Source organism: Trachurus japonicus, chromosome 24 (assembly GCF_045865225.1).
Source record: "Trachurus japonicus isolate A0001 chromosome 24, Traja_1.0".
NCBI lineage: Eukaryota > Metazoa > Chordata > Actinopteri > Carangiformes > Carangidae > Trachurus > Trachurus japonicus.
In genome coordinates, this window is record NC_140930.1 from 187,449 (window position 1) to 201,402 (window position 13,954).

The 13,954-nt window shown below is 45.2% G+C and overlaps 1 protein-coding gene across 1 annotated transcript; it reads right to left on the bottom strand.

The window, feature by feature from the left end:
• Positions 1-1,407: 1,407 nt before the first annotated feature.
• Positions 1,408-13,255, bottom strand: serpina10a (serpin peptidase inhibitor, clade A (alpha-1 antiproteinase, antitrypsin), member 10a). The gene is made up of 6 exons (XM_085771021.1): positions 13,094-13,255; positions 9,900-10,187; positions 7,973-8,263; positions 5,519-5,792; positions 2,412-2,559; positions 1,408-1,783 (listed from the first exon to the last, which is right to left on the bottom strand). The coding sequence occupies exons 2-6, from the start codon at positions 10,171-10,173 to the stop codon at positions 1,604-1,606; spliced, it is 1,167 nt and encodes a 388-aa protein (XP_085627147.1). The 5' UTR covers positions 10,174-10,187; positions 13,094-13,255; the 3' UTR covers positions 1,408-1,603.
• Between the last annotated feature and the right edge of the window lie 699 nt (positions 13,256-13,954).

Below are 13,954 nucleotides of genomic sequence, written 5' to 3' on the forward strand. Positions count from 1 at the left end.
AACCGTGGCCGCTTCAATCAAAAGTCATCTTGTGTGTGGAAAGCCGGTGTTGTGCGGAGAAGCGCCTGCTTGCCGAGCTCTGCATGCTGCTCGCGGCAACAAGCCACTTCTCCACACAACACCGGCAACCTCACAGAGCCACGGTGCAGCCCTGGTGTTACATGAGGTTCACACAGACATTCACGCATACACGCAATAGAGCAGCCATGTGTAAACGATCATGTGACCGCTGCTCACAGCCCGTCATGTGACAGCGCACGGGTCCCTATTGGACAGCCACTTGACTGCTCGGCGTCTGGACACACAGACACACAGACACACACCGATGGGATCGTTGTAAAGGCTGAAGTGTCTTTAAAAAAAAATTACGTCGCTCTCATTGTCCATTCTGGAAATAGACCTGAAAGAGTAGCTACAACGACACCCCTGGTATCGCTGCTGATGCCGCGGATCTCTTTCTGAGTTTTCTGACCGGAGGATCAAGATTCTGAAAAATCTTAATGTGTGTGGTGTGTTGTGTTTGGAATATCGCAGCACACCACACACAATACGATCAAAACTGTTCAATCACAGATTTTTTATCTTCATGTGTGGGGTCTCTCACAGATAAAAAATCGGTTGAGATTTATAAAATCTTTATGTGTGTGGCAGGGTTTAACGACAGCTGTCATAAGTCTTCATTGATGTTTATGACAGGTGTCGTGTCAGTTTTATTAACAGGTATTTAAGTAAAGTATCAGTATGGTTACTGTAGAGTTTCTCTCATCGTTACAGACAGGAAGAGATGAGTTAGTTAGTTATCACACCAACAGCAGCTGACTGGCTGTTACACGGCGCCGCCGCTGAGGCTCATGGGAAGGGACTATAGCGGTTTCTGTAAAGCGCTTTGGGTAGCGTGAAAAGCGCTATATAAATGTAAACCATTATTATTATTAACTACAAACATCTACCTGATGACAGCGCTAGAGGACACACACACTCACACACATTAACACACACACACACACTAGCATCCTCTCAGTTAGAGCAGTGTAAAAGAGAGTAAGGACACCACCATTGACTCCCGTGGTAAGGGTTTATGGGTTTAAGGGTTTAAGGGTTTAAGGGTTTTAGGGTTTAAGGGTTTAAGGGTTTAAGGGTTTAAGGGTTTAAGGGTTTTGCGCCCCTAGTGGCAGGATATGGGTATTGCAAAAGCGCCCAGAAAACCCATTCACTCCAATGTATGTGTGTTGCCCACTTGCTGGTAAATTGATGAAAACTGCCGTGTTTTTGTTTTTAGGTGTCTTGGTCATATCAGATTATTAGTATAATTAGTTTATTACAAAATGTAGATTGACACATTAATGTAGACAACTGTTGTTTTTTTTTACTCTCCTATGTGTTAATGTTTATCTGTAAAGGATCCTCAATGATGCTATTAACGTGGGTGATCTATAAATGTCCTTAAATTATTGAAAACACCACACTGCTCATTCACCAACAATGCAGAGATGTCAGTTCTTTTGTAAAACCCATATTCCTCCACCAGGAGGCGCTGCCATTGGACCGATGCTGTCACTACTCTCTGTTACAGCTCTACTCTCAGGTAACCATGGTGTTGTTATTATTTCTTGGTGGGGTCGACCACTCGGCCAATCAGCAGCAGGCTGCCCGTGGCCTCGTGGTAGACGATGAAGATGAACGGTCTGTTGATGGTCAGCCGAGGAGGAACGCCGCTGACTCCGCCCTCTGTGGTGATGTCATCGCTGCGCTCGTCAACCGTGATGGAGGTTTTCTGGACGACCTGAAGGAAACGACATGAACACAAGTTCAACACACAACACACAACATACAACACACAACACACAACATACAACACACAACACACAACATACAACACACAACACACAACACACAACACACAACATACAACACACAACACACAGACATACAACATACAACACACAACACACAACACACAACACACAACACACAACATACAACACACAACACACAGACATACAACATACAACACACAACACACAACACACAACATACAACATACAACATACAACACACATATACATGATGCTGTGACATCATCGACCTTCAGATGGCGAGGAAGCGTTTATAACCCGGCAGGAGAATATTGTGTCGTGTGTTTCTGAAGACTATTACAAGGCAGCAATGTGTTTAATGTAGAAGACTGATATAGCCTACTTCTGAACGGCATCAACATCCAATAATAAACTGTTTAGACATAATATAATAATAATAATAATAATAATAATATGTTGCAATGCTCCATTAATTCTTGTGCCAAAAGTTTTAGGAATGGTCTTTTTGATGGAATTAACAGGAAAATGGTATAAAAGATATTTGGTCAACAATAAAGTCCCATAAACGACAGTTGCCATGACGACAGTCCTGACCTGTGAGAGCGGCGGTGCTTTGGTTCCGCCCATGTTGGTGATTTCAGCGTTGTCTTGAAACACCTGAGTGATGTCCAAGGTCTGAAGGACGTCCTTCAGCGAATAGGAACGCTCCAACACGAAGCGAGGCAGCTGCACCTCCAACTTCCTGTTGGACAAGACAGAGTATTAATATACTTATATACAGTATATATATATAGATATATTATACTCTGTATACAGAGGACAAGAGGACAGAGTGTAGGACATAGTGAAGGACAGAGGACAGAGGACATAGTGAAGGACATAGGAGACAGAGGACCTCGAGAGATGAAGTCTGCTAACCGCTAGTGTAGCCGATGTCATATCTGGTCCTCTACGTTGTGTTTCTCACGGCCCTCTGCCCTAGGTGGGGTTCGATCCCACGACCTCCCGCGCTGGAGGCGACGATGCTAACCTCTTCGCCAAGAGGTTGACAACCACTTGGCGGGTTGGTTAGCACGTCTTTTATGGGTGGAGTGAGTGCACATCCGTTACACTAGCTTCTCTAGTTGTAGCAACTTTAGCAATGACCGCACCATAACAAACAGCGCAGTCTATGGATCCACTATCCACCGATCAAAAAGCCACTTACAGCCACAAATAATGTTCAGAACAGCACCAAACGTCATCAACAGTACAAACAGGGTCCCATCCCATAATACGAGGCATCAAACATCTGTTAGCTTAGCCTGGTTTCTATTGAAAAGAGACGAAAACAACTCACCCACTCTGCTCCAGTTATACGCTATGCAGCAACTTTCCATGTCCAGCACAGAGTCCAGGCACTGACAACACACACTGAGGCTGACTGGCAGCACAAACATCTGGTTTCAGCACAAACATCTGGTTTCAGCACAAACATCTGGTTTCAGCACAAACATCTGGTTTCAGCGGCCACCGACAGCACAAACATCTGGTTTCAGCGGCCACCGACAGGCAGTGACCACCACACTGACCACTCTTTCACTTTACTCCTCCATTTCCTTCAGCTCGTCTTCAGTAAACTCGGTCTCTAACTGATAGCAGCGCCCATCGAAATGAAACCAGTCGTTGTTGTTCTCAAACTCCATAAACTCAGCCGTGTCCGTGAAACCAGATGTTTATGCTGAAACCAGATGTTTGTGTTGCCAGTCGGCCTCGGACGTGTGTTGTCAGTGCCTGGACTCTATTCTGGACAGGGAAAGTTGCTGCATAGCGTATAACTGGAGCAGAGTGGGTGAGTTGTTTTCGTCTCTTTTCAATAGAAACCAGGCTAAGCTAACAGATGTTTGATGTCTCGTATTATGGGATGGGACCCTGTTTGTACTGTTGATGACGTTTGGTGCTGTTCTGAGCATTATTTGTGTCTGTAAGTGGCTGCACTGTTTGTTATGGTGCGGTCATTGCTAAAGTTGCTACAACTAGAGAAGCTAGCGGTTAGCAGACTTCATCTCTCGAGGGGGGGGGGGGGGGGTCTAACTCGGTGTTATGGTGCGTTGGACCATGGGTTAAACTTACCCTGGAATATAGGTACTCTAGAGTACAATAATTGGCCCTATAGGCTACAGTAGGACAGAACTGTACCTTTAAGTACAGAAATGTCCCCTTCTGTCCCCCTATTTTTCTCTGTGTAGGACAGAGGACATAGTGAAGGACATAGGACATAGGGGACATAGGGGACATAGAGGACATAGTGGACATAGGGGACATAGGGGACAGAGTGAAGGACATAGGGGACATAGAGGACATAGTGGACATAGGGGACATAGGGGACATAGTGAAGGACATAGGGGACTTGGGGGACATAGTGAAGGACATAGTGGACATAGGGGACAGAGTGAAGGACATAGGGGACATAGGGGACAGAGTGAAGGACATAGGGGACATAGGGGACATAGTGAAGGACATAGGGGACATAGGGGACATAGTGAAGGACATAGGGGACATAGGGGACATAGTGAAGGACATAGGGGACATAGTGAAGGACATAGTGAAGGACATAGGGGACATAGTGAAGGACATAGGGGACATAGGGGACATAGTGAAGGACATAGAGGACATAGGGGACATAGAGGACATAGTGAAGGACATAGGGGACATAGGGGACATAGTGAAGGACATAGTGAAGGACATAGGGGACATAGGGGACATAGTGAAGGACATAGTGAAGGACATAGAGGACATAGGGGACATAGTGAAGGACATAGGGGACATAGTGAAGGACATAGGGGACATAGGGGACATAGTGAAGGACATAGTGAAGGACATAGTGAAGGACATAGGGGACATAGGGGACATAGTGAAGGACATAGGGGACATAGTGAAGGACATAGGGGACATAGTGAAGGACATAGGGGACATAGTGAAGGACATAGTGAAGGACATAGGGGACATAGTGAAGGACATAGGGGACATAGTGAAGGACATAGGGGACATAGGGGACATAGTGAAGGACATAGGGGACATAGTGAAGGACATAGGGGACATAGGGGACATAGTGAAGGACATAGGGGACATAGGGGACATAGTGAAGGACATAGGGGACATAGGGGACATAGTGAAGGACATAGGGGACATAGGGGACATAGGGGACATAGTGAAGGACATAGGGGACATAGTGAAGGACATAGGGGACATAGTGAAGGACATAATGAAGGACATAGGGGACATAGGGGACATAGTGAAGGACATAGGGGACATAGGGGACATAGTGAAGGACATAGGGGACATAGTGAAGGACATAGGGGACATAGGGGACATAGTGAAGGACATAATGAAGGACATAGGGGACATAGGGGACATAGTGAAGGACATAGGGGACATAGGGGACATAGTGAAGGACATAGGGGACATAGTGAAGGACATAGGGGACATAGGGGACATAGGGGACATAGTGAAGGACATAGGGGACATAGTGAAGGACATAGGGGACATAGGGGACATAGTGAAGGACATAGGGGACATAGGGGACATAGTGAAGGACATAGGGGACATAGGGGACATAGTGAAGGACATAGGGGACATAGTGAAGGACATAGGGGACATAGGGGACATAGTGAAGGACATAATGAAGGACATAGGACATAGGGGACATGGCAGCGCCTCACGTCTTCTTCAGCATGCTGATCCAGCCTGTGATCTTGTCCCCGGTGACTTGGTCCTCGAGGTCCCTGACGTCCACGTCCTCGTCCGGCAGCAGCACCAACATGGCCGCTCCGTCGCTCAGCGGCAGCTTCAACACGCCGGACTTCACCGCGCCGTCGTACGCCAGGAAGTACTTACCGGCCCGGAACATCATCGTCACCATGGCAACGTGGTACTTGTCCACGTAGAAACGCTCGTCCTGAGACAGCGAGGCGTTGAAGGACGGAGAGAACTGAGCTGGAAGACAAACAGACAAAACTTTATTTATACACAACGATTCCACCAACAGAGCGCCTTTTAAAGTATAAAAACATGTAATAATATAATATAAACTACATTTTATTAATAAACAAAGCAGCAAACACATGAATCACTGTAGAAACTAGAGAATTCATTTCCTGAAGGAAATACGGTGAAAGCTGGAAGCTGAATGAGCTGAATGAATTGTTGAAACAAACTGAATCAAGTGAAGAGATGAAACAATGGAGAGTATGAAATGATTGGAAATTATTTGAAATGTTGAAGATCAGTATGAAGAAATTGAAAGGCTAAAGTCATTTCTGTCCCCAGCATATTAAAAGTATAAAAACATAATAATAACATAATAATAATAAACAAAGCACCATACACATGAATCACTGTAGAAATTAAAGATATATCATTTTTAATTATTATAAAAAGGCGTTCAAAACACTGAAACAGCCTTTGTTGCCAAACGCTGTATTTTACCACAATGCATCATGAATAAAATCCTTCTACAATCTCTTTTATTTGCATATTAGTGTGACTTCATATTCTATCTACACTTAAAAAACCTTTTTAAAATAAAAACTTCATTACATTTTGGTTAAAATTCACATTTTAGTCCCGTTCCGTGGTTTCAGTACGTTCAGCAGTAGGCGACATCATTTCTGAACGTCGTGGGAAGACCGACATTAAATTCTGTAATGTATTGTTCCTGTAATGTAATGATACTGTAGCTGTGTCTCATTCCTGTTCCCTACATTATCTCTAAGACAGAGTTTGTTGGTATCAACAGTCAAATATTCAGTTAAATCCTCAGAATGAGCTGCTCTGTGCTCCAGCTACTAGCCTAGATGCTAAAAACTCTTTGCTGTTACTTGCTGGTACTTCAAAAATGTAATGATAATCAACTTTAGAAAGTTGCAATAAATGAAATAAAGTAGCCTGAGATTGACCAGTAGCCTACTCGTTTTGAATGAGTAAATGTGGATAGAGAGAGAAGATGGTAGAGAGAAGCAGGAAGTACCGTCGCCATGGGAACTCAACTCAGAAAGTCTCCATGTGAGTGAACGGTGTGATGATAAAACTCTGTGACCTTTGACCTCGACCTGTTTAAAACACCACGGTTCATGAAGAGAAACCAGCAGTTTGTTGTCACGGCAACAGAAGGATGTATTTAGTGTGACTACAGGTCTGGTGTCACCAACTGACACGGGAAAGGAAGGACGCCATGTGGTCGCCATGGTGACGTCACTACGCCACCTGGAGTCTCTATGGTTACGGACTCTAAGGAGTTTTACAACAAACTGCTGGTTTCTCTTCATGAACCGTAACAGAGTTTTATCATCACACTAGAAATAAAACTTTGACTCTCGTTCACTCACATGGAGACTTGTTCTGGATTGAGTTCCCATGGCGACGTTACTTCCTGCGTCCGCTTTATAGGCTCTCTATGAATAATTTCTAAACTGAAATGGAATGTAAAATGAAGTGTAGTTTTTAAGGGTTACAACGAGCAAATGGCTTTCGGCGGAATGAGCAGAGAGCTAGAGACGAACCGGACCGGACTGGGCAGAACCCGCTCCGCTCCGGTCCGATCCGGTGAAAATGTTTTTTAAGTGTAGATAGAATATGAAGTCACACTAATATGCAAAAAAAAGAGAGAAGAACGCTGTATTTTACCACAATGCATCATGAATAAAATCCTTCTACAATCTCTTTTGTTTTGCATATTAGTGTGACTTCATATTCTATCTACACTTAAAAAACATTTTTTAAATAAAAAGCTACTAGCCTAGATGCTAAAAACTCTTTGCTGTTACTCAAACTTCAAAAATGTAATGATAATAAACTTTAGAAAGTTGCAATAAATGAAATAAAGTCGCCTGAGATTGACCAGTAGCCTACTCGTTTTGAATGAGTAAATGTGTTTATTGATAAATTCTAAACTGAAATGGAATGTAAAATGAAGTGTAGTTTTTAAGAGTTACAACGAGCAAATGGCTTTCAGCGGAATGAGCAGAGAGCTAGAGACGAACCGTTACTTCCTGCTTCCACTTTATAGGCTCTCTATTTATAAATTGTAAACTGAAATGGAATGTAAAGAGAAGAACCTGAAGTGTAGTTTTTAAGAGTTACAACGAGTGAACATCTCCGTGTCTGCGGTCTCGTACCTTGGAAAGCGGCGGCGGTGGCGAGCAGCAGCCGCGTGTCGGGCTGCAGCGCGGTGACCAGGTCTCGGACGCGGTCCCCGGTCTGCTCCTGAGCCCACAGGTTGACGGCGCTGACGGCGTCGCTCGGAGCAGAGAAGGAAACGCTGCGGCTCTGAGCCCCGAACTTCTCCTGCAGCAGCTGCAGGTAGGAGGAGGAAGGCTGGAAGTCCTGAGGAGGGAAGAGACCCACGGCCTGATGGAGACCACCACCGCCACCGCTCTGGACCGCCGTCCTCAGGGTCTGGAACAGGTCTGACAGACAATAGGAAATCAATAGGTACAAAAGCATTCAGGTTCAAAGGACCAAACGACTGGAACCATTTTTAGTTGTTGTAGAGGGAAATTCATGCAAAACCGCTGATGCACGTTGCCTTCAGGGACAGTTCTTCATCAACAGTCTCTGTATTCCCCTCTAAAACAACTCAGGGCGGTGCGTGGCGCAGTGGTTAAGGCAGCCGCCCCATGTACTGTAGAGGCTACAGTCCTCAACGCAGGCGTCCCCGGTTCGAATCCCGCGTCGGGCTGACCTTTCCTGCGTGTCATTCCCCCTCTCTCTGCCTCACCCTTTCCTGTCTATGGCTATCAAATAAAGGCATAAAAAGCCAAAAAAATATACTTTAAAAAAAACAAAAAAAAAACAACTCTGTGTGGTAACGTTGTGTTATTATCTCATAGCGTGGTGAATGTGCAGCTCACAACTTGTCCACCAGAGCGTTGTGGAGTTGTTGGATTGTGTATTTGATGAGTTTGATGGAGAAAAACCAAGAAATCCCATAATGAGCCTCCGTAGCGTAGCTCTGAGCAGCTCACGGCTCTGCTCCACCGTTCTAAAAACAGCTTGCACCGACAATTAAAGGTAATGAACCTACTGCTATGACTATAGGGATTATGGTGATGGGCCAGTTTGACTAAATGTTGAACTATCCCTTTAAAGAGTCGTTATAGTTACAAACACGTTAGTTTCAGTTCATCAACTGGTGAGAGAAGATGTTTATCAGGAACTAACCGACTCACTCTGTATCCGGCACGGTTCTGGTTCTGGTTCCCCAACGCAGCTTTGAACCGGCCGGCGCGTTCACACCGAAAAAACAATTGGTTCGGAACCTGAAAAGTCGGTTCGCAGCGGAACCAAAAAATAGTTGGTTTTTCCTTGCAAACCGTGACATCATCAGTGGGCGAGTCACCATGTTATATACAGTAGCTTAGTAAAATAAACCTTACTGCAGACTGATGTGTTGATAGTAAAACATGTATTTGTTGATGTAAATGTGGTGGTTTGTGTCCGTAGGCTCCAGAGCCCCGAGGCAGCGCTGCTCTTCTGTCCAATACACACAGGAAGCTTCACTTTACATTCACACTAACTAATGCTACTGATACAGCTGTTAGATTTCATCACTGAGACCAACATTTATCTCCTAGAAATACTTTAACCAGCCGGTGGTAAACCTCTAAAAACCTGCGGGTAAGTTAATTAGCGATGGTTTTCTCCCCCGGGATGAGGACGGAGGTTGGCCGACCGAGCAGCTCTGCAGACCGGCTGCTGTCTCTGTGATGTCCCGGTCGCTGCAGAGCTTCAAACTTCTAACCAGCCGTCGTTTGGATCAACTGGCCGTAGATTTGGGATCTAAACAGTTACTTTCTCACATGAAAACATATTAAGAGTAAGTAGTAGTACGGTAGTTTGCTGTTCAGAAAGAGCCGTTGCCGTGGTTACTTCCTGTGTGAGCGGAATGACGTCCTCCCACTTTGGTTCCACTAACTGGTGTGAAACCGCTATGAGTGAGTCGGTTAGTTCCTGGTAAACAGAGGTCAGGGTGGCGAGTACAAGTACTTTGACATATTTACACAGTTTTAACTCTTTGTGGTAACTATAGTTCCTCTGACCCACCTGGCAGCGTGTCCGGCTGCAGCCCGTTGAGGCTCAGGCCGCTCAGCAGCTGCTGCTGCGTGGTTCCCGTGGCGGCGCTCAGCAGCGCCGTCAGGCCGCCGCTCAGCGCCAACGGAGACAGGACCACGTTGTCGTCGGTCCGGCTGCACACGGCCCGGAACAGCCGCGCCGCGAAGTCAGAGTTCTTCCTGCTCAGGTCCTCCGTGGAGGAGGAGGAGGAGGAGAGGAAGAGGAGGAAGAGGAGGAGCAGCGAGGAGGAGGAGCAGGAGGTCATGGTCACAGCGCCGTCTGCAGGAGGAACAGAGAACTGCACCGTCAGAACACAGAACCATTTGAACCGGTGTTAAGGGGCGTTCACACCGGACGCGATAGACGTGAATGGAGCGGCAACTCTACATTGAAAACCAATGTAAATGGAGCGATGACACGTGATTCAGGCGGAGGCGGCGCGAATGGAGCGTCTGGAGCGTCTGGCGCGATGAGACGCGGCGCGAATAAAGTTGAAAATATTGAACTTTTCAGGCGGCATCGCGCCGTGACGTCCAATCAGCGACGAGTTGAAGCCGACGACGTCACTTCTCTGTACGGTTGTTTACACTCAGAACAACATGAAGGAGAAGCTGATTGTATTTGAGCTGTGTGTGGCACCGCTGCCTCTTCTACACAGAGTGGACACACACACACACACACACACACACACACACACACTTGTACAGCAGTAGTTCAGTGCAGCAACAGTGGTGATATGAGCCACGATCGACATGGAAAGAGAACGGGTTGAGACCGGTTTTCAAATGAACAGGCGGAGCGTCTAGCGCGAATGACGTGATGGACGCGAATGATCCAAAATGACCAAGCAGCGCGAATGAAGCGTCTGGCGCGATTGTATTCGCGTCTATCGCGTCCGGTGTGAACGCCGCTTTATGCCGAGAAGTGCCTGCTTGCCGAGATCTGCACACCGCACAACAAATGTGGAACTGGATCATTCATTACAGGGACGGGGATGCAGTGTTCGGCTCAGCAGTTTTTGGACCTGCTGAGATTTGCATCCCCCGGTTGTTTTAGCCAAATACACTGCTACACAATTCATGTTCATATGCATAAACACCCTAAATACAAAGTGCATAACCCCATTTGACCAGCAGGTGTCTGCAGTGAAACACATGGGGGATGCAGCAGTGTTCGGCTCAGCTGTTTTCGGACCTGCCGAGGTTTACATCCCCTGGCGTTCCACGAGCCACATGCAGACCTCGGCCAGCAGCCACTTTTCAACACATGCGGAGAAGTCTCTTCCTGCTCTGCTGGGGTTACGCACACTGTACGGTTTAGGTGTTTATACATGTGAACATGCATTTCATACATGTAGCAAGTAGTGTCATTGGCTAAAACAGCCAGGGGATGCAAATCTCAGCAGGTACAAAAACTGCTGTGCCGAATACTGCATCCCCGTCCCCGTGCAGATCTCGGCAAGCAGGCTCTTCTCCTATTTGTAAAACCCTTTATTTTGAAAAACTACTTCATCTCTGCAAACATCTTCTGGGGTCAAGAGTTAATTGGAGGCGTGTCCATTTTGAAGAGCACATGGTTAGTCAGCACCTTCTCTTCATATGTTGACAATGTTAAGATTTAACAAGTAATTTCATGTGAGGACTTAAGATGCGTCACTGGTGTTATAGAGTTTATAGTAAGGGGAAAGGAAATTTTATTAAAATAATTGATAAAATTGTATGATAAGCTGATATATTTACAAGTTAAGAAGTGTGGTTTTGCCTGCAATGTCCACCATCTTGAATAGGCCATCTTGTCTGTCCATTTGTCACTGGTGTCACTGTTCTAGTTAGTAACACCAGTGACCAGTGGGTAACACCAGTGATGATCATTAACACCAACCACCATTAGCATTTCTTTTAATATAATAGAAATATTAAAATACATTAAGCTGTAATTTATGTTGATTTATAATGGTAAGTGGTTAACTGTTATGTGACCATGTTTAAGTTGCTAAAAAAAATAATACAAATGAAACATAAAATTGCTGTTCAAAAAGCTACCATTTTCATAGAATGACCTGAATCAATCAATCAATCAATCAATCAATCAATCAATCAATCAATCAATCAATCAATCAATCAGACTTTATCTGCAGCTGCAGCAGTTTTCACGCCACAGCAGCTCCACCAGGGGCGTGTTCAGGGAGGGGCCTCGGGTGGCACTGGCCATCCCATAATATACTGAGCTAATGCCTAGTCAGGGTGGCACTGGCCATCCCATAATATGCTGGGCTAATGTCCAGTCAGGGTGGCACTGGCCATCCCATAATATGCTGGGCTAATGTCCAGTCAGGGTGGCACTGGCCATCCCATAATATGCTGGGCTAATGTCCAGTCAGGGTGGCACTGGCCATCCCATAATATACTGGGCTAATGTCCAGTCAGAGTCAGTTACTTTGTTTAAACTGTGATTCTTTTCTCAAGAATAAAATCCAGATGTTTTCTATCAGTTGTTTATTTCTGCTCCTGTTTGTGTTTTCATCCTGTGTTTTCTCCTGCAGAGTCACACAGGAACTAACAGGACTGGTTTATACCTGTGTGCCCCCCCCCCCAGTCGGTGCCCCTCTTGCCCCTGTTGCCCCCCCTATCTAACTGTCTGCTTTCTCCTCAGTGACTCAGGTAGATCTGGTTTAACACCCACCAGACATCACTGCCCCTAATGCCCCTAATGCCCCTGTTGCCCCCCTTGCCCCCCTTGCCCCTCCTGCTGTTTAACAGGATCAAATAGAACAAGAATGAATCAAATAAAATAGAATAAAAAGATAATTAAATTAAATGTTTAATAAAGATAAAAACAATCAGACTGAATCAGCTGTTATTGATCAGACTTCCGGTCCGCGGGGCGACGCCCTCCGTTATCTAGTGACGTCACACGGTCTGTTGATGTTGTTTACTGTGAACGGACGAGGCTTTTATTGTGAAAGGTCGTTATAGAGGGTTATATATAGGTAGGTTTATATATCTATACAGGTAGGGTTAGTTAGTTATATCAGGCTGATCAGAGGAAGTATCGATCCGTCTGAATTCAGCTGCATCATCCAACAGCCCATAATAGTCTCAGTCTCAGTGGGATATCGATCACATGCACTAAACACAAACACTGGCTTCTGTAAACAACAACAACAACAACATGACGTCACTCACCGTCTCTTTGATCTTCTTGTTGTTGTTTGTTTGGTTGTTGATCAGATGTTTGTGCTGCGGAGCCTCACGAGCTGCGCATCTCCATCCAGCATCCAGCTGACGTCACGTCACGGGCCGCCACTTCCGGTCCAGTCCTCTTCACAATAAAACCACTTCCTGTCCAGGCTCTTCACAATAAAAGCACCTTCTCCACGAGTTCTCCTCAGATCATTTCTAGGTTTATTTTTATTTTTCCAAAACATTTTTACTGTCAATTTTCAAAGTAACGAACAATACACACACACACACACACAATAATAATAATAATAACAATAATAATAAATAAATAAAAACTTGACACAAACCAGACATGTGGAAACAAAGTCCACACAGTAGTAGTGTCCCAGTTGAATGTCCACTCCAGTGCATCAAATATATCAGAGTAGGTACAAATACACATGACCATAGAAGTTCTGTGAGTTTTCCGATATCTGTATCTCTGTATCTCAGTTTTTCAACGTGGAGAATTCCTTCAGCTCCCTCAGCCGGGCTTCGGATTCAGGTGCTATGACCAGACCATAATAAGCCACCACCGTAGTAACACTTCGACCCATGTTCTCCAGAGTGTTAGAGATGCGTAAGTAGAAGTAAAGCGTTGTGTTTTATTTATAGGCTATTTTGTTGTTGTTGCTATTTGTTGAATTGTGTGGAATGTTTGTTTCTGTCTTGACTCACTATCTTTTAACAAGTTTTTAAAACCTTTTAATAATCTTTTATATCTGACCTGGGGGGACCGGACCTCTGCACAAGAATTCCTATTGTACCCAGCTGGCTGTGCACAAAATGGCAAAATACATTTCTTGAATCTTGAATCTAAAGTGG

What these genes read in the sequence shown, in the direction of transcription:
- serpina10a (XM_085771021.1), bottom strand. Translation starts at nt 10,173, where the DNA reads ATGACCTCCTGCTCCTCCTCCTCGCTGCTCCTCCTCTTCCTCCTCTTC. An exon ending in ATCAGCATGCTGAAGAAGAC is followed by an intron (nt 2,560 to 5,518) that starts GTGAGGCGCTGC and finishes CTTGTCCAACAG; the next exon opens with GAAGTTGGAGGTGCAGCTGC. An exon ending in AAGCACCGCCGCTCTCACAG is followed by an intron (nt 1,784 to 2,411) that starts GTCAGGACTGTC and finishes CGTTTCCTTCAG; the next exon opens with GTCGTCCAGAAAACCTCCAT.